At 41.0% G+C, this 20,699-nt stretch overlaps 1 protein-coding gene across 7 annotated transcripts in view; it reads left to right on the top strand.

The window, feature by feature from the left end:
• Positions 1-20,699, top strand: part of JADE1 (jade family PHD finger 1) — a 60,731-nt gene that overhangs the window by 27,462 nt on the left and 12,570 nt on the right. For 6 of the 7 annotated variants that reach the window (XM_068404342.1, XM_068404340.1, XM_068404343.1 and 3 more), the window contains 4 exons: positions 912-989; positions 11,606-11,688; positions 15,203-15,360; positions 18,875-19,062. In XM_068404342.1, the coding sequence (XP_068260443.1) occupies positions 938-989; positions 11,606-11,688; positions 15,203-15,360; positions 18,875-19,062 (481 nt within the window). In that variant the 5' untranslated portion in view covers positions 912-937. Of the gene's footprint in view, positions 1-907; positions 990-11,605; positions 11,689-15,202; positions 15,361-18,874; positions 19,063-20,699 lie in introns of those variants that run through there. The other variant, XM_068404344.1, reaches the window with a different exon arrangement.

The following is a 20,699-nucleotide window of genomic DNA, read 5'->3' as shown; positions in this document are numbered from 1 at the left end:
GGATGTGCCTTTCTGTGCTTGCCTTGTTTCATGTTTTTTCTGCTCTTCAACTTACCCTTTTTAATAGCTTTTTACGTGTAAATGCTGACTAGCTATTTACAGCTTCCTTAATTTTTCTGAATTTAGTTTAATTCCACAGAGAATACAGGAGAAAATACCAATGCACTGTGAGTAGCAGTTAAAAAGATACAGAACTTGTTGCCTTTACATCACTGGTTCATGTGCAGTTGAACTCAATATTGGTAGAAGTCTGGCAGTTTGGAGGAGCTTCTGTGTAGTCAATTAGTGGGTCTGATTCCTGAAAACCAGATAGTCTCAGGCATGGCGCTAGAAATGTCCCTGTGGGAGGAAGGAACTCTCTTACCTTAGAGGTGGTGCCTTACAGGGCATAGATGATGCATGCTTGGTTAATCTGGGAAAACTTGGCTTGCTACTCGTGATGTTTCTTTTTTTTTATATGTAAGTGGATGACTTTAATCTTTGATTTCGTAAATCTGGCACTTTAAACAGCAATAAAATGGTTCCAAAAAACGTATTAGCCAAAGTAAATATTTACACAAGCAGTAAAAATGTTATTGTATTGCAAATCTAGTGTCAGAATGGGCAGGGGAAGTTAAGCACATTGACTGCAGGTATCTAGTGATTTTAAGATCTCTCAGAACAAAATATGCTTTTGCTTTGGGGTGAAAGTGTCGGTGGCACTGTCATTGATACTCTCCAGTTTTGTTCACCTGCTCCTATGATGACTGCCTAATTGAGCATCCTTGAGAGATTCGCTGTTCATATTTCAGCTGCTGTTTAAAGTTGTTTGTTTTCCTTTGTGTGCTGTAAATCCTCGAATGCCATCAGAAACACAACTTGATGACTGTGTATTATTATCTTGGGTTAAGTGCTGTCTCATTGCTTTGCAGGCTGCCTGCTGTTTCCCGTGGAGATCATGAAACGACGTGGGCTTCCTAGCAGCAGTGAGGATTCTGACGACAATGGCAGTAAGTGCTCCTTTGTTGCAGAGTGCAGTAGGTTATGAGTTTGAAAACACATTGTAATGCAGTGTTTTATGTGACAGAGGCATTTTGCATATTGGTTGGACTGGTAGAAATGTGTATTATAAGGATCAAGTTTTGAACTCAGTTGTTCTGAGCACAGGTGGACAGTAGATTCAGGATCCCCCCCACTGTGTTGACTATACTGTGTTAATAATCAGATAAAACAAGAGAAGTCAGTCGTCTAAACCTTTGCAGGCAATACTATTTATCATTACAAGGACAGAACTTCCGTAGAGATATCTGCTAACATTGTCCACAGCTTAGTATTTAATAGAAGTTTGCATTAGGGTTTTAAATTTGCTTCAGTGTTCTCATACTCTTACGCAGTGGAAAAGTGTATCGCTTCAAACTTAAGTAGAAAAGATTGATGGTACATAAAAGTTGTTCCTTACTATTTTGAAGATTATCTTATTTGAAGAATAACTTTCAAGAATTTGAATTCAGTAAATCAGTAATTTGGATACAGATGTAGTTTTTTTTTTTTTAACTGTTTCTGTACTGACATAACTAACACTGAGCTCTGTATGGTATATATATCTCTTATGTTTGGATTCCAGGGATTGATAATCTTTCATTTAAGCAGAAAAAAAAGAGGGGGGGAGATAAAATAGCAGTTTGGGAAATGTGCCAAGGTGTTTTATTTGCCCAAACAAGCAAGTTGATTGTACTTGACAATAGTGCAGCTTAGCCAATTGTTAGAGAGATTTTCCTGGTTTTAATTTGATCTATGAGGGTGCACATCTTCAAATCTGAAGTCTGTTGTGAGACTTCAGTCTGAAATGTAATAGAAAATGATCAGGAAGGTTTTCTAGGTGGTTTTGAAAGCTTTACTCTGAGAACATAGCCCTGTGCTGCCCTGTTGCCCTGCATAGGTGACCACTTCATCTGCATGCATTTCTTATGTGTGTCTGTGCTGTATGGGAGTCTGCTCAGGTAAGGCCAAATCTGCACCTTAAACAATCTTAGGTAAACTATTGCTGAAATGAAGGAGTGGTAAAAGGGTGGGAGGAGGTGAGAGCTAGGAAGCTGATTAGGAGTTAGTCCAAATAAGGATTGAAAAAGTCTATTGGAGAGTTGTGGGATTTGGCTTGTTTTTGGAGAACTACCTGCAGTTGGGGGATTTTGGAAGGAAAAAATCCTGAATCAGACCTGTTTTTTCTTCATTAGACGTTTACTTGGGGTTACTTGGTGTATTTCCTCAAAGGTGATGTGTGCTTCCCCAAAACAAAGATGTGTGTTTACTTGTAAAACAGACAAGTAGCAGCAAATGTGATGTCTTTCATTAGAATTTTGCTTTACCCTTTTTTCATTCCCTAGCAGCTTTATATAATAGTGTTTCATTTTGAGAATAGTGTTTATTTTCATTCTCTTACCTGTTTTGTTTTGTTTTTTTTTTTTTTCTCTTTGATCTCTTCATGTGACTTGTGTTACCAGCTTTACCAAATAAAATATGAAGCAGATAATCTTGGAATTGAAGTTCTGAAATAGATACAGCTGACTGATCTGTTGCTGATTATAAAGCTTGTGTGTAATGTCATTTGATATATAACTATCTGGCATAGAGCTGTTGACTTACTGAATTACATTTTCAAAAAAACTGTATTTTTATCTGTTCCATAGATCAAGGTCTAAGAAAAGGAGTTAGGAAAAGAAAAACAAACCCTTGCCCTTTTATGATCTCTCTATTTTAAAGCCTAATTAAGATGAATAACTGTTTGTTGAATAAATTACATGGCAAAAGGCAGTGAAAATTTAAAAGTATTTTCAAGGATTGTTTGAAATATATACCACTTCCCTTTCACGATAGGTTTTTTTTGTCCTTGATTTAGTTATGTTTTTTCCCCCTTGTGAAGTTAGCGGGCAAATTCAGATACAGGTTCCTGCGTATTCATTCTATTACTATACATGTGTTCAAAAAGATCAGGGGTTAATAATCAGAAGCTGAGATAACATTGAACGTAGGGTCAGCGTCTCCAAGGCTGTTTGTCATTCACACTTCCCTGAGAACAGTGTCTGACACTCGGGCCCTTTCTCTTCACTTTTCCTGTTACAGGAGATACCGGTAGTTCCTTGCAACTATGTTTGAATGTCAAGGGTCTCCTTACAGGTTTCACCTTCATCTAATCTTTTCTTGTCTTTAGTGGAATTGCTGATTACTCTCACTGTGTTAATTGCTGTATTACTACTTTGTCAGGAGTATCTCTGATTCACTGTACTGATAGTAGGGTTAGAAGGGTAAGCAAATTTTGTTGCCTAAAGAAATAAAAGGTAAAAATTTCCATGAATTTCTGGGCTCCGTGTTGAAAGCTTTAAATTTTTCGCTAGCTATTTTTCCTTCTTAGAGTTTCCAGAGGCAGAAAACAATTAAATGGACTATTCTGAGCACTTCAAACAGCCGTCTTCTAATTGAAAAGTTGAAATTTTAATCAACACTTAGCTGGAATCCTATTGCCAGACATCTGCTTCCCTTCAGTCAGTGGCACCTCTTGACCCTCCCATGCGCTTCTTGCATTCCCATCATACTGAACTCGATAGTCCTCCAGCTTAGAGCCCAGCACTGCTCTCCCTCATCTCCTAAGGTGAGGGCTGGCCTCCAGCCGTTGGGTTTCTGCAGTCCTGAAGTGGAGTTTGCATAGTGTGTGATCCAGCGTCTCAGATTCATCATGAGTGTCACTGGATAAATGTTGTTGGGGTAACCTGGATGATGATGCTTGTCTGGGGTAAGGTCCAATGTGTAGACTAGTGCCACCTGGAAAATATTTTGGCATGGAGAAATACACATTTTATTTTATTGAACTCAGGAACCTGAATATTTATACGTTAATAATAACAATGATACTATTAATAATGAAGTTTATCTAAAAGAAATTAACATACAAAGTTTGTTTTCTACTACATCACTGAACTGAATCAGTTTCCTTGGTGTTCACAAGGTGATAGAAAAGCAAATCTCATACCCCAAGAACTAAAAATGTATTACACTGAAGATATAAGCGTATCTGTAGTTCTTCAGAGGAAGGAAAAAGTGTTCTCCTTTTGTGAGATGAAAGAAGGGAGAGTTGTTTTCATTTAGGGGTGAAATACAGAAGAACGCTTCACAGCATGGCTGCAGTCCTACAGTACATACATGTATTTACTGACTTAGGTAAGATATTTTAGTGTGGGTGGTTGTATATTATTTGCAGTATTTTAAAGCCTTGCAGCTTAAAGACAGAACCTTTGCTTTTCTCATCACTTCTTTTTTGCCCTCTGACTTGATTCTTTCCCAAAAGCTAAGTGCAGACTTAAAGCCCCCAGAAGTGTTTATTTTATGTCCTTCAACCGAACTACTGAGAATTGTTGAGCTGTATCCCCTTAAAATCAGAGTTCTAAATCCTCATTCAGGCATGAGGCCAAAATAGCATCATATTTGAAGCACTGAGCAAGAGGTGTCAGTGAAAGTTGTGCACAGCAGTTCTGCAGTTAGTCCCTGGATATCTGAATGTGTTCTCAGAGATTTCATTCTCTGAAGTTATAGGTCACTTTTGAACATTTTATCCATGAAATATAATTGAATGAAAAATGGCTGTAGGCATAGTTCTGGATTTTGAACTTTTGTCTAAATTCAGAGGAATGGTATTGGGGGAGGCTTAGGGAAGGGTTTAAGGTTATTGGCACCTCAAAGTAATCCTTTTTTTGTCATCTGGCAGCTTGTTAGTTTCTGTCCCTTGCCAGATAATGTATTACAGCATCTATAATAGATGTTAATATTAGCCAGGCCCATCATAAAAGCCTTGTGATGTATGTGCCATCTTCTTAAATACCTGTATTAAGTAAACTGGTAATGTTCACCTCAAACTCAATTACGTCCTTGTTATCTGCATGGCTGGGTACGGCTTTGATAGTTTTTAAGCAATTTTTTGTTCCTTTGTATTTCAGCTTGCTCCTCCATTGCAAAAACTGTTTCTCTTCATGATTCCAGGTCTTACTCTAATTAAATGTTAGATACTGAAGCTGTTTTATCTTTCCTGCTCAGTGTTTGACCTGACTTTTTAGCCTCATTGGTCTGTAAATCTGCAAAAGTGGTATGTACTGAATATTCCATGTGCTTTGTTTCCTGGTGAGATAAAGTTGTGCAGGGAAGTAGTTGCCATTTATAGCTTCAGGGCATTCCTTTTGCACAAATTGCTTGGACGCGTGGACAGATTGTGTTTGAGACAAGATCTGAAGCTCAGACAGTTGTATTGTAGGGAGCTTGGGTGAAATCCAGGTCCTCCTTGATGTCAAAGAGAGTTTGGTTGCTATTTTCCATGAGCAAGGAATTCAGAGCGTGATTTTCTTCACACTTTACTCGCTCCCACGGTGCCTCTTCATTTATTCTTGGAGGGGTTATCAATTCATCATACTCCTGCATGCAGAGTGTCTGAGAGAAGAACTGAAGACACTTGCAAATGAAAAATACTTGTAAGATTTACAAGGATTCGCATCAGTTCCGAGAAAGGACAGATTTAATATTTATGGATTATGGAATATAGTTCTGTAATTTAGATGGACCCTTATTCTATCATTGACAAAAAAACGTTATTTTGAAGTTAAACGTATTTTACCAATATCCATTGCTCTGACTGAATGATGGGGGTCTTAGGTTTAGAAAGGGCTTTTCATCCCAGTGGGTGCCTGTTGTGTTTGAGATGGATCCCAGAGTGCCTTCACAACGGTTGCTGAGTACACAACCTTAGGTGTGTACATCATTTACCACAGAATTGCAGCCGCTGCTGGCCTGAAATGTGGCAATTACTTAGCAGTGCGTGTAATGAATGCTGTGCAGCATTTTATGAAAAGTGAAGAACATTTTTTGGTTTTCAGTTAACTGGCTGGTAGGTGAGGGATGGTGATTAAACAACAGGATGTAACGCAGTTACAGTGCTAGAATTTGGGCAAAGCAGCAAGTTTAGCGGTCACTACTATGCTTTTGAAAAAGGGTTGTGGCATTTGGAGTGATGACAAATGGTCAGAACTAGCGTCTTACCTGAAGGTTAGGGTGACTTCTGGTGAAGTTGTTAACGCTTCTGCGCACTCTGGAAGAGTGATTTGAAAGACTTATCTGGGCTGAGAGGGTATCGCATCTGAGGGTGGGACATCACATAATCATCGCTGTCGTTCTTGGGGAGGCACATTTTCTTTAGAAGACTGCTATATTGAGTATGCCTAAGTCCACTGGAGTTTTAAGGCCTGACAACATCACGTTATCAACCTGTGAATGCTGACTTGGGGGGTGCTCAAATTGACTTCGATAACCTGTATTAAACTTGCGCTAAAACATTGTATACTGTTACGGTAAAACATTGCTACAGTGGGAAGCCTTGGGCTAGGGAGCTAGAGTGGCACTTGGCTCTTGTGATAAAAAATAAGATGGGGTCTAGGAGTTCCTCACTGTTGGAAGAGTGACATGTGCCTCTGTGTGGTTTTGTGTGTGTTTGAGAAAAGCGATCATAGGAGGGAACTTGTATTGAACTGCTGTGGCAGGGAGCTGCAAAGACTGTTCATTATGTGTGTCAGATACTGAGCAGTTGTACAGTGGTGTTGTAAAGCACTGCAGAGATCGTATGGATCCGTGCATTGTTCAGCAGCTAGAATTGGGTAGTCGTCAAATGACACTGAATTTTGAGTAGCATTGGTGTTGACAAGAGATAAAAGGCCGTTGCTTTTTCTGTTTTGATCTTGAGTGAGATTATTGTATAATAATAGGCTATTATATAAAGATAAGGAAGATAGATGGGCAAATCCTCCAGCAACAGAAGCGTGAGAAGGGGAATTTGGTTATGTGAAACGATGCCACGGGTTGTGATTACATACGTGCTGCTTTCTGTTTGATAAGGCCTGAAGACTTCTGCACAGACGGCTCTTTCTATACCTAACATAATGGAAAACTGCCCATAGAATAGTGTGCTTCTGTTTTATTTGTGCTGGAATTTGGGTCTAGACAGGTGGAGTTATTTCTAAGTGACATAAAGCCTTACTGTAGAGAGTTGTGGGCCAGGCAGTAAATGGGGAGACTCTGAGCATCTATGTTTTCTCTTCAGGCTGCAAATCTTTCTGACAGAGTGTTGGCAGCAGCACCTACTTGGTCTCAGAGTGAGTTGAGGAACAGTACAGGCATCTGGAAATGCCAGTGTTAAGCAGAAGTGACAGCCAGATGTACATCTATGTTTTGCTCTGTTGTGCTGCCTGGTGTAATGGTGTAGCGGGAGTGTATTTACGGTGGGAGAACGGCCAGTGATCTGAGGCTTTGAAGTGTTGAGAGGCTGTAGCAGCAGGTAGTTCTCCAGGGACACAGCTGGGTGCCTTGCAGGTGGCTTTACAACAGCCTTATGCATCATACATAATAGCTGAGCCTTTTCTGCTCATGCTGAGTAGTGTATTAGTTGTGGGGTAGAATTCCCCGAGGGCTTGAATTGCTTTATTGGTCCCGAGGAATCTTCTGTTTTGATGGGTGTTTTTGGAATCAAAACATATTATTGACAGATCATTTAATAAATTGATACAGTTAAAATTGATTATGTTTTTCCTTTTGGGAAGTATGTGTTCTTCACAAATACTGAAAAAGAATTCACACTCCTTGATTGCTTTCTTTTATTATCAGGAGGTGTATGTGTTATATAGACCCTGTAGCAGTATTATAAAAACACTGTGTTTACACTGTAAGGTGTATATAATGGCGTAGGGGAACAGAAGGTTTTCCTGCTCGAGTCTTAGAAGTTGCCTTTCCAGCACCATTAGTGTGTTAGAGCTTTGCCTCTCTTGCTGTGAATTACACCTCATTAGTGGTTTGGGATTTCTTTTTGCTTTTTGTCTATAAGTGGATAAATGCAAAGGGAAAACTGAGCCACGCAGTGAGAGTATGATCCTCCTCCCGTTGTTCTCAGTGATGAAAACCTTTTAAAACATACGAACACCTAGGCCATCTGAAAGGATGCTAACTGTAAAAGAATCAGAAAGGTCTCGGTGTGTCTCCTGGAGTGATGATGCTAGCTAGGCTACTATGTTCATCCTTAACTTGCACAGTCATGTAACAGGATAGGCACTTGGTAAGAGACCCCTTATCTCTGATGTCTAATGATGATAGTGATGCACGTTTTGGATGTGTTTGTTTAGTTTCGTGCTCTGCAGTTGTGTATTTTTCATATTTACTGTTATTCACATGCCTTTTGGTAGTATGGGCTCTCTTAACATCTCATTGATTTTCCATCTGCTGTAGAACTCGTCTCTCCCATGAGGTATATAATGTTACCTTAGAAAACTTTTGCATTTTCCAAATCCCAGTGATTCAGACTTCCATTATGTTTTTTTTTTGTTATTTTACCAAAAGTAGGTTTAACTCTGTCTTGATCTTTAGTTGTTTTTCTAGACTTGGTGATCCTAATCCAGTTTGGGACTGAGGCTAGTATTCAGAAAACTATTTATGAATATAGTAATTTTGGATACTTAATGCAGGAGGATAATTTTGGTGAAAAGCATCTGGAGTCTTTCTGAAATAACTCAATTACGTTCATGTGCTTTTATAATATAGAGGAGCTGTTTTGAATCCTGTGTTTATTTTGACCACAGTAGATTGTTCCTTCTGTATAACCCAGGAATGGTTCTTACTTCATGTATTTAGACATAAAAATTAGATCATTAATCACTGAAGCAACTGTAATTGCCTGTGAACTTTTTCTTCAGTGAGTTCTTTCTTCTGGATTAGGTATGAAAATATGGAAAGGATGCTTAAAAGACAAGTAACATCCTTCATTTTCCTCCTGCACTTTTATTGGTATAGCTTTGGGTCTTGGCACTGTTCGATGCAGTGATATTTTGCCATTAACTTTAATGGAAGCAGAGTTGAAACTCGTATTTGAGATTTCAAAAGTAGTTAAATTTAATACCGTTACGGGCTGGTGGATATTTTACCATTATTTGGCTGACTCCTTCAATTTCTTGCACTTTTGTGTCTGAGTGGTGGTGGTGGTGGTTTGAATCTGTGAATGCATGCTTTATAGTTGGGTTTTGTTTATTCAGTGAGTAAATGTTTTCCCTATTGAAGCGAAGCTCTTGCCAAAGGTCATCTGTTAGCTACAGTTACAGATCTTAGCGGGTAGTAAAGTCTCAGTCCCATGAGAAATTCTTCCACCTTTTTCTCCTAGTATTATGTACAGTCAGTTTACACTGCTCAGAAAAATACACCAGTCTCTTCAGTAACTTATAAAAACATTGTGTGTTTTCATTGTGCATTCACCAATGTTATGTGCAAGGAAACAGCTATTATAGCTCTATGTAAGAAACAATTTATTCCCTTATTCATTGTAGGAAGTTAGTTGGCATGGAAAAAATACTTGTTATAACATATCCTGAGAAAGGCTGGCAGCGTTTGAGTTGTCCCTTGTACATGGAGATTTTACGTAGTGTGCTTTCATATAGCGCTTTAAAGAAGTAACAGAAAAACAGATTTTTCCTGCAGTGTAGCAATATAAATATTAAAGTGTCCGACTGGCTGGTGCAGTGGTCTGGCTAGCTGAACACCTCAGTGGCAGATAGTTGGTCAGATATTAATGTCTTGCGATGGAAATATCAGAACCCACGAGAACTGAATACTAATCTGTGTGGGTATGCATGTGGTCTGTGTCTTCTGCTGAGGCCGTTGATTGAAGAAATCACATCTGTCTGAATGTTAATATTTATATTGTTACATTGCAGGAAAAATCTGGTTTTCTGTCATGAATTTTAGCTGCATATCTGCCACTTTTTGAGTGATTTCACTTATTTCACTCTGACTTTTTAGGTTGAGCTTTGGGTGCAGGTTGATAAGATCCTCAGAAGGAGTTTATACTGCTGCTTGTGTTTTTTCTTTAGTTTTCAAGAGAACATTTAAATGGAACGGTAGTTAAATGATCTTGGGAGTCTGCCTTTCCACACAGATTAGTAAATGGCAGTTGGTCACTTTTTTCCTTTTTTTTTTTTTCTTCCCCTTTTTTTCCCTTCATAGAAATAGAAAATTATAATTGTAAAATAGAGGGGCTTAGGACAGTGCCCATGACTTTTTAAAAACTTTTCAAATCACCAGCTTTTATATTAAAACACTAATATTTGCTTAAAATAATGTTTTCTGTATTCTTACCTCAGAACGTAAGATTTTTAGCTGTTTGCTGTGTACCACCTTCAATTTTGACCGTTATGCATGTTCTGCGTAACATCTGTTATTCAGAGTGGTTTTTATTGGGGCAGAAATCTTACTGTATTACTAATTGAAAAGAGAAGACAAAAGCATAACTACAACATAACGAATTCTTCTGATGACTCGTTACTCAGTCATATCTTCCCAGTGAAAGTCGTGGACTTTCAAAGTCACCTCACTTTGAAAATGATTTTTGTTTTTTAACAGAGAACTTTCCCCATCCTATGCAATCTGTTTTTGAACAGTGCTTTCTGATCCCCAAGGGGTTTCTGCTGGATGATGTGAGGTGGTGTGGCTCTTATAGGCTGTAGCCTTACACTTTTTACTCCTAGCGTCTGTGTGCACAGGCAGTGAAGAAATGAGCAGTGTGGGAAGGCCTTTGTGTCGGTTCTGTTTTATTTGTGTACAGTTAATGCCCAGAGTTGCAAAATCTGTGTTCATCTTTCAGAGTTCAACATGTAGGTGCTAGCTTCCCCATCATATAGACCTCACTACAAGTCCTTCATCTCTCCAGCCCATAAGGATTTACTGGCTTTTTTTTCATTACTGCTGTGTAGTTTGTGGTGGAAAATAACCTGCCGTACCTGTAAGTCTTACTGAATTAAAATGAGTTGATTTGCACAGGTATAATACACTCTGGTGTCAAAGCACTACATTGTCAATGCAGTGTAGATTCTTTCTCTCTTTCCTTTTTTCCTGCTACAATATTTCTGAAAGCTGACAGAGACTCTGTCAAAAGGTTTCAAGGCAAAAAGGTATAATTTGTTTGGAACGTAGTGAATAATTATGCAGACAAAAATTGTGCAACCACACTGCGAGATTTGCTCAGGAGAAGAGACAGCAGCTTGTTTTGTGGGCTCTACTGTGTGTGCATGGCAGTGTGCTTCATTTCGAAAAGACTTGTTCTGGTAAAAATTGGGTAACTGGTATAGATATTTAGGACATCAATATATTAGCTTCGAAGAGTACATCTCAGGCTATTAGCAGTCCTCCTGGTCAGCTGTTAATCTGCAGAAAGTGGTTTATTGATGCTCAGGGGGAAGCATGTTATGAGGTAGCTTTCTTCAAATGCTGGGTGGAAGGCCGATGAGTGCAGTGCAGCCAATACATGCGTGTATCAGTAGAAAATTATAAACAAAACAAAACCGAACCAGAAGAGTGATCACAGAAGTTTACGACTGAGTAACTTTTATTTTCTGGTTCATTTTGAAAGAGTCTTTTGGAGGTTTGTCATAGAAGCCTGACTCTGGCTTGCCTTACTCATATAGTCCCTGTGAAGTCAATTGGCCTTCTTGGGTGTGCGGAGAGAGCAAAGGCTTTTATTGATAGATGACAGCAGTGTCTGCAATTGATCATTTCTGTATCCTAGGTGTGTTCACCTGGTCCCATCGTTCCAGATCTCGACATCGGAGGACTTCGTGTTCCAGACATGAAGATCGAAAACCTTCTGAGGTACTTCTGGCATTTGCTTTGCATTTTGTTATATCTGTCAAATACAAAGCTGTGTACATGTTCTGGTAATGGATCAATTTCTTCTGATTTACATTTACTTTTCTTTTTGCTACGTTTTAGCTGGCACCTGCCCCCCATCCGTCTTTTTTTTTTCAATTTGCTAGGAGACTGGGGAGTTCAGCTGTTGGCACAGCCACTGCCAGCACCAGTTCCTATCTGTGAATTTTGTTATAGTCTGACACCCATTCAACGTAGCTGCGGAGTCTTTTTTCTAGTATTTTAGGCTTCAGGGTTTATTTGTAGCTTGATTTGTGAACAGTGAAAATTTACATTAGGTGCATTTATTTCATAGTTGGTATTGGGTCTTGATATGTGATCTTTGTCAAAGTGCTTGTCAAACTAGAAATCTGCTTCCTGACAGTTCTGTCTTGTGTAGCGCTTTGAGGGAATCCTCTCAAGGGAGATAATAATCTTTGAACTTTCCAGGATTGATCATCTGTTAGTAAACACGTAAATGCGATCCAGTTCTTTGGAAATGTTCTGGCTGAATCTCCCTGTCTTCAGGCAAATGCTACACTGCGGACTTTGTAGAGGCTGCAAAGAAAGCATTAGCTTTGGGAGATGGAATTTCTTCATTTAACTAACTTGCCCAATACACATATTTCTGATGCATTAGTGAGTGATTGATTTTGGGAAAAAACACGCTTTATTAATCTCCCCAATGGCAGTATACCCGAGTCCCAGAGAATAGTTTTTACAAGAAGAATCCCATTCATTGTTCGCTGTGAACTACACCTAGTTCTGGTGTTTTCCGGTCTTCTTTTTTTTTGTTGGCTGTTGAAGACTTTTTTTTTTTTTTTGGTGGATGTGGAGACCCCTGGTGATTTATTCTTGCTGGTCAGAGGCTTGCTTGCCTTAGTTGTCTTTTGTACATCCCTTAGAAGTAGCCCCTTAGGCCCAGTTTTGAGAGCTACCTGATGAAAGGCTATCAAAAAATAATCTGAGATAGTTACAAATCATGCTGCTGGTTTTTTCTATGCTTCTGTTTTCTCCTTTCCTTGCATTTGTTGTCAGAATCTTTGCAATTTTGTGCTGTTTTTTTTGTGTTTTCTCAGCCTGGATGGACTTCTCATATACGTCCCTTTAGCTCTGTTCCACAGTCTTTTCCCCATCTCCCTTCCTCCCTCCCTCCATTTGCGTTGTCTCTGCTCACCACAGCACACTATTCTGATAAGTGTGCTGGCAGAAAAGTGACACTTGCTGAACTCCCCCGGTGAAATCCTGGTCTCATTGAAGTTGGTGGCAGAATTCCCATTGACTTCAGCGTGGCCAGAGTTTCACCCTTCAGCTTTGAAGTGTTCAGTGCTTCTGAGAGCCAGCACTTCTGTAAGCTTTGCTTTGCTCCAGGCAGTCTGATTGCATCAGAAATTAGAGCAGAAAGAATGGTGTCACAGGGCCGCTGGCCTGGGAAGGAGTTTCTTGGCTGTCAGGTGCTGCATTAGCTTTGCTTTTGAGGGAGTTTGGCAACAAATGTATCTGAGAGCCTGAGTTACTTTGGCTCTCAGATTGAGCAGGTTTTGTGTCCTGTTTTATATTTTTAGTCTTCTTTTCATTTGACATTGATTGCTTTAATTCAAATCACTTCGAAGTGCAGAATCCCCTGGTCAGCTGTGCTTGTTGGTTTTGTGAGCCAGTTTACTTTGTGGCTTATTTTTCATTTCTTGATTGGAGCCTCACAGGACTTGTAATTTGATTGTTTAAAACATTTCATTATATTTCATTACCTGCATTCACCCTTTCCTTCATATGGTAATATTAATATTTATTTTTTAATGTTGGCAGTCGTTCTGAACATGTCAAGACAAGCGTTAAGAAAAACGTCATGATTTTATGCTATTTTTATGACAAAACCAGAGTGGAAACAGAAACAGACAGAAGTGGGGGATAGTATGTGTGTGTTGGGAGAGAGGAGAGGTTTCAGGATGTGCAGTGTGGTAAGGAAAATCACACTTTGAAATATTCTCAGAAGTATAGTTAACCATCAGGTTCACTGTTTCCCTAAAATACCTCCCCAAAATCATAGGGAAAGTATTGAGATTTCAGGTGTGTGAATAGCGTACAACAGAAATTGCTGTCCTGGAGCGGCCTGCCTAATTAGTGCTCCGTGTAGATCTGGTTCTTCCTCAGCCGTATGCAACAGTTGGGTGGAGCTAACGTAAAACAGCCAGTGTCACCACTGATTGGGACTGGGGAGGAGACTGGGAGGTTGTGTCGCTTTGCCCCCTGAGCAGCCCCATAAGAGTATCTAGGAGCACTGCCCTGATAATCTGTCTTTTCCTTTGTAACTGCAGCATGGGGCTGGGTGGATGTTGACTCTGTCTACTACAAACTGGGAAGTCTGCAGGAGAACTTTTCTTAAGATGTTACCTACCCTTTTCTTGTCCTGGTGGTGCTGATTTTCTGTCATCTGGTTGCTTTTTAACCCTTTCCTTTGAACGTGGCATTGAGCAGTTAAAAATTGGTGGTTGCGGAGGTGAGGAGTGCTGAGTGCAGTTGCTGTAGTCTCCAGCAGCGTTGCCTTACAGGGAGAGCAGGGTGGAGAGAGCTGGAAGATGTGTAAACAAGTGCAGGCTTGTAGTTCTGACGCCTGTGATAGCACCCTTTGCTTCCTGCCATGCTGGCAAACCAGGCTGAAGCTGCCACAACAGTACCACAGCATGCCCGCTACGAGAGTGAATCCCTTTTTATTTTGTTCCATGGCTTGTTGAAGGCAGCATTGCTGCTTTATTGCTGCTAACCCCAAAGTTGCCAGACATCCTGCTTATTTTAGAGGTGGATGCCTTTGCAAAGGCAAAGTAAAATTATGGCTACGATGCAGAGGAGTCTGTAGCTGATCGAATAACAAGCACCTGTGCTGAGCATGGAGCTGCCACTAGAATTCCAGTTTGGGTCTCATTTTATTTGATCTTTTGGGTTATTATTTTAAATACTTGCACGAAGAGTCATCTCCTTAGAATTTCCTCTTGTGGCTGGTCATGGTAGAGTCATGCCTTGATTTCTACCACAGGGAATTTCTAGAATGTCTTTGGATTAGTCACAGCTCCAATAATTAAAAAAAAAACCAAACAAAAAAACCCCAAAAAAACCTTGGAGCAAAAATGAGTCTTCCTTGTGTTGCTGTTTTAAGATGCAAAGCTCCTGCAGCTTTTATTGCAGCCAAAACAGAGTAAAAGTGAGTAGCACCTTTTAGCATCATGTCTCCAGTGCAGGGGGAGCACCAGGATTCGTAGTGGAGTTAGCTGGAAGTCATTCTATCAGTATTTGCACCTTCAGCCACCCCTTTTCCTGCGATGAAGCTAAACTTCTGTCCTGCAGTGGGCTGGGTTAGTTCACTGTTGATACGGTGACCTTGTTACACACTGTGCTCCATGGTTACACTGAAGCTGTGAATCATAGAGTGTAAATATCAAATGTCAGTGTCTCTATTTTTCTCTCTTGGTCACTCTCTTTGCAGGTGTTCAGAACGGACCTGATCACTGCCATGAAGTTACATGACTCCTTCCAGCTGAACCCTGATGAATACTATGTGCTGGCAGACCCCTGGAGGCAGGAGTGGGAAAAGGGAGTTCAGGTGCCAGTTAGCCCAGGGACCATCCCAGAACCAGTAGCCAGGTATAGTTTGGAGGAATGTAAACAAATACACATACATTTATGCTAGCAGCTTATGTCTACATTGTCTTGGCTTCCTGAGCTTCATTCCACAGTGTCTAGCTAGAAAGGTCTTGGCTCTCAGAGACAAAAAGCAACCTGCCTCAGCTTTTTGAGTGGTTGGAGAGGTCAAGGGTCAGGCCTGTTCTGCGTGTGCGTTGAAATATGAATGTCAGAGAATCATTTTTGGCATTACATTAGGATGGAGTGTGATGACAGAACCCTAAAAATAGCTTCTATTTTTAAGCCCAGACTTGACCTCACTCAGCACTGCTGGGAGAGCCCTTGTCTGATGCTTCTTGTGCTTAGTTCCAAGCCATAGATTCCTTTCAAGGAACAGTTAAGACAAGCCAGATTTAAGGGCTAGAGAAAATACAGCATTTGTTTTGGTTTCACGTTACGTTTTTGGTTGTTTCATTTACTAACTTAGGAAATTGTTTGTTGTACGTTTCAACTGTTTTAAGGACCATCCAGATGTGCATGTAACTAAATACATTAATGTGAGATTTTCTGTCTCTTATCCAAGAAACCTGTATTTTCCTTACCTTGTTTATTACACTTAGGTATTGTTTTCTGTTTAAAATTAAACAGTGGAGTTATAAGGGCAGGAGCATGCTGCAGCCCATCTGTCTATTTTATGCTTAGTTGGGATTGGAGAGAGTGAGAAGAACAGGATTATTGCCATTTAATCATACTAGATCTCTTTGAGTAAGTCTAGGCTGGCCCATAAGGCATTACCAAATGACCCACCAGTGCTGGTGGGTTCTGAACTGCCCAATCTCTGATATACAGCAAAACATTCTGGGTGACGCTACACTGCTCCTGTTACGTTTGCATCTGCCAGCTTTAACCTTGGAGTAGGGGAACTACAGGAATGTTTGTTAGTGCTTTTTGTGTTCTGTGCAGCCGCTCAGTCCCACTAGGTCTGTACAATGAGGAACTTAGCCACACATCAGGTAAATCCTTTCCTTCCTTCTCCTTCTGAAGGACTGGATGTGGAGCTCCAAGGAGAACTCAGGATTTTCCTCCACTGTGCAGTTTAGAACATGGGAGCATACTCTTCCCCTGCTCGTAGCCAGCTCCACACTGACCTCCCACAGACCCTGCGTAAATGCGCACACATTGTGCATGTGTGCTCACATTGTCTTCCTACTGCTTTCTCTTTCAAGCATCTCCCAAGGCTGTAGGAGGGCCAGGAGACCTGTGGACTTTAGCAGAGGGAGACCTTCCAGGGGATCCCCACCCCGTTTCTTTCTGGGAGGTGGTTTGGTGGCTCTGTCAGCTCCAAGTAGTCACTTGGGAGAGAGCTTTTCTCTGCCAGTGGCCAACAGAGGTGTTGCTCCAAATTTAAGATACTAAAGGAGCTAGGGGAGGAGGGCACCCACAGTTGTAGGTATCAGCACAGGAGGCACCACTCTTAGTTGCTGAGCTTGTATGGTCCTCTTGGCGAGCACTTGCTGGTCTGAGTGATCCTCTGATGCCTGATTATTATCCTGTTTGCTCCCTCACAAAACACTTGCAGAGCCCTACTGTGGTGGTGCTGGAGTGCTGGAACTGTTCTCTGCCTACCTTTGGGAGGGGAGGGAGATGTTCTGTAAATTGAATCAGCAATAGTCAAATAGTAGCTGGTGTAGAACAGAAGGAAAATACAGTACAGATAGCTGATGCCGATGAAGTACATAATAGAGAATAAAAGGTTTTGGCCTTGTAGCAGCTGTTCAGGGCAGCAAGAGTAGGTTCAGAGGGGTTGGGAAAGGAGTGAGTGTGTGTGGTGATTCAGTGTAAGCATGCGGTCAGATGGATAATTCAGTTGAATGTGTTTTTTGGTGTGTAGCAAGTGTTGCTTTTTTTACTTCTTTCTGTCACAGAAAGAAAGAGATGAAGGTGGTTTGTTTTGAAGCCAAACTACCTGTGCTTATTTCTTCTGTGCCACCACAGTGGTATTTAGACAGCATGTGCAGGGGGCTGCCCAGAGGTTATGATTTCTGCATGGAGAGGTACTCAGGAAGGGATTTAAGGTACAGAAGATTCAGAGAGCAGTGCTCAGATTAAAGTAAATTCTCTGTGAGATGTAGTAGTCTGTGATATTTTAATACTGAAATAGGTAGAAGGTTTACTGAGATCTATGTGTGCAGATACAGTAGCGGCAGATCAGGGTCTTCTGATGGGAGGAGGACTTAACATGTTGGACCTCAGATGAGGGCAAAATAGGGTGGAGGATGTCCTGCTTGTTGGGGAGCTTAGGCTGTTCCCAGCAGAAAGTTGTGTCTGCACGGAGTGGTGCTATCTCCTCCCTTGTAGTACTAAAACACCAAAAAACCATCAACACTGGTGCTGCAGAAGGCAGTCATTTGGCAGCATGGCCTGTCGCTCCTGAAGGTACCAGCGTTACGTCATGAAGTGGGTTTAATCCAAACCGAATTTCAGTGTGTGCAGTTAACTAAGAGAAGGTGCAATTTCTCTACTGAGAGAACTGCGCTGCAGGTGGACTGACAGAGTTATCTTGGTGTTTGGAGGGAAGTCACCAGCTTGCTGGTAGAATGACTACTGTCCTTTGTGAATTGGGTGGTTTTGTCCCCAGCTCCTGGCTTTGCAAAGTTGCGGCATTGGAGGAATCTGACCTAGAACAAGTTGTGTGCTGAAGGTCCTTTACCGTTTCCTGAGCCAGTGCCTGTGGGTGAACAAAATTTCAGTTGGCTTGCAGCTAAAATATGCTTTCATGGTTGGATGTTGGCCAACTGAAGCCTCCAAAACCTGAGAGGAAGGTAGTTTCAGCAGCGGCTGATTAATATTTGTGCTTGGCCCAGCATGACATTAGTGGTTGTGAAAGAGGAGATGCAGACCCAGGATGCCAGAGCTTGGATCTGCTTGGGTAAGTGAAGGTGAAGCTAGTGCAAATTACTGATTCTCTGTGGAAAGGTCTTCTGAATTTCACAAAGATGGCAGTTCCCTAGCACTACTCACACACATATAAAAAAAATTCAGAAGAAACATACTGTAAGAAAGAAAACTTCAAATATAGAAGGAAATACTACCTTTTTCCTTGAATTTTCTTGATCTTGGTATTGTAGTTAAACTGTTTTTAAAAAAAAGTCTTAAAACAGAGTTTAACATCAGTGTATATGGCAGCCGTCCCTACATAAATGCATTTTTCCTACTTTAGCTTTAAACAAGTGTCAGTTTCAGGTAAGAGTAAGCACAGCTCTATCCTCTAATCTTTCCATTTTATTTAGAATTCTGGTAATGAATTGGGTTATTTGGTTTCTAGACAAGTCCAATTAATTTCCTAGAATACCACCAATCTGTTATGAAAGTGCACTCTACTGTTTTCCTGTCTCAGTGGTGCAAGATGACTGCTTAGATGGTTAGGTGATTGCTGATGATTGTTAGTCACTTAGAATGAGGCATTTTGAATTCTCTAGAAACAAGTCTCTCAGCAGCCCAGCACACCTGATACCTGCTTGTCTGTTTGTTTTAGGATTGTGTCTGAGACGACAGCTGTCACGTTTACGCGCCCCAGGAAGTACATTGTTTCGTCAGGTTCGGAGCCTCCCGAGCTGGGCTATGTTGACATTCGAACCTTAGCAGACAGCATGTGTCGCTACGATCTCGATGATGTGGACGTAGCATGGTTGCACCTTGCCAATGAAGAATTCAAAGAAATGGGTAAGCAATGAGCGCCTGTGTTTTTTTTGTTGCTTTTCTTTTTTTAAAGCTGGCAATCAAGAATAATTTTAGGGAGGGCAGCAGTGGGAAGAGATGATAAGAGGTATGAAGACATAGTAATCATATGAGTTGGGATCACCACGGGAAACCAGACCTGATGTGATTAAGCCCTAAGATGTATGCTTTCGTAGCTGCTGAGCTGTATCTGCTTAGACCAGGTCAGAATCTGGCCACATGGTTTTTTTCTCTGCTGCTTTCCATTTCACAAGGGAATTCTCACAAAGTTCCCATTTTGCCATCAAGGTCCTTGAAGAGAACATCAGACAGACCATTCAGGTGGTTTTTCCAGTTAGTCCTTTTATTTATTTATTTATTTTTCTCTGCGTCACATATATGTATTATCATCTTTTTAGCTAGTGGTGTTCAGTGTTGAGAAGGTAGACAAGGAGTCTTGGGAGGTTTAGAGAACCTATGCCAGCTGAATTGCCCAGGGAGTGAGACAGTAAGGAATTCCCGCAGCGATTTCCTGGGAAGAACCTCCCAAACCTTACTGTGACTGTGTGCTCCAGTTCCGAAGCAGGAGGAGGAGCTGTCACAAGGGGAGCAGCCATTCCCTTTTCTACAGGCTGGCTTGTGTGTGGGAAAGGGCAGGGGAGGGAGCAGGGCAAGGACAGGAACATTTCTTTGGTAAGGTGTGTGCTTCAGGAGAGGATTTCAGTGGAACTGAAGAGGATGTAAGTCAGCACAGAACTTTACCACGTTGTTTAGACAAGGGAAAAGGTGCTATGCCAGATGGAGGAGGTTTGGATGTGTTGGTGAACAGTGTTGATTTTTGTTTCAGCATCGTGGCAGTTCCTGATTTAGTCATAAGGGTTTTACGTGGCTATAGCCCATACGTGGCATGGCTCAAGACCTGAGATGGTCACAAACTGACCATTTATAACTCCTTAAAAGTTTCTCCTTTTTAAACCTGCGTATGGAAGAAACAGATGACCTGGCCTTGACCCAAGCCTTTTTTCCAGATCTCAAGTCAGACCTGCTCAGGTTTAGTGTTGGGCTTAGACGATTTGAAAACAGTTCATGATTCAAGAGTTTAGGTTACTTTTCCACTTATCTTCAGGAAAACAGCAGGAGTAAGTCCCCATAGCTTTCTTCAAAGAAAAAATAAAAATACTTTTTACCATTTGCAATTGGTATCTATTTATGCAATGTAGATAATCCCCTCTGTCTGCCTGTCTTTTGCTAAAACCAGAGGAGGGCTACCACAGTGTTACACTGGGGTGTGAGGAGCATCAGTGATAAAGCACAGAAGCGGGGCTCTTCATCGTGCAGGTTTGTACCTGTGTGCAAAGCCCTGTGCTAGCCATGCTGCTACACCAACATAACCTTCGAAAGTACATGTTCCACATGAAAAACAGCTAGAATTTGACAGAGCTGATCTTCGGTGTTGTGTTTTTTATAAAGTGATGGCAATCGTGAGGTTAGAACTTAGTTGCAAACTGGTCTAAAACCTGCCATCGTCTGCTTTGCTGGTGCAGTATTTCTGAGCTGCAGGGCAAGTCACTCTTTCATCAGCAGGATTTTGGATGGTCTCTCTTGCTGCCTTTCAGCTGCTCAGTGTGGGTAGTATGGGATGC

This window comes from Nyctibius grandis, chromosome 6 (assembly GCF_013368605.1).
Source record: "Nyctibius grandis isolate bNycGra1 chromosome 6, bNycGra1.pri, whole genome shotgun sequence".
Classification (NCBI taxonomy): Eukaryota; Metazoa; Chordata; class Aves; order Nyctibiiformes; family Nyctibiidae; genus Nyctibius; species Nyctibius grandis.
The sequence above is the reverse complement of the archived record's forward strand: the minus strand, read 5'-3'. Positions and strand labels throughout refer to the sequence as shown.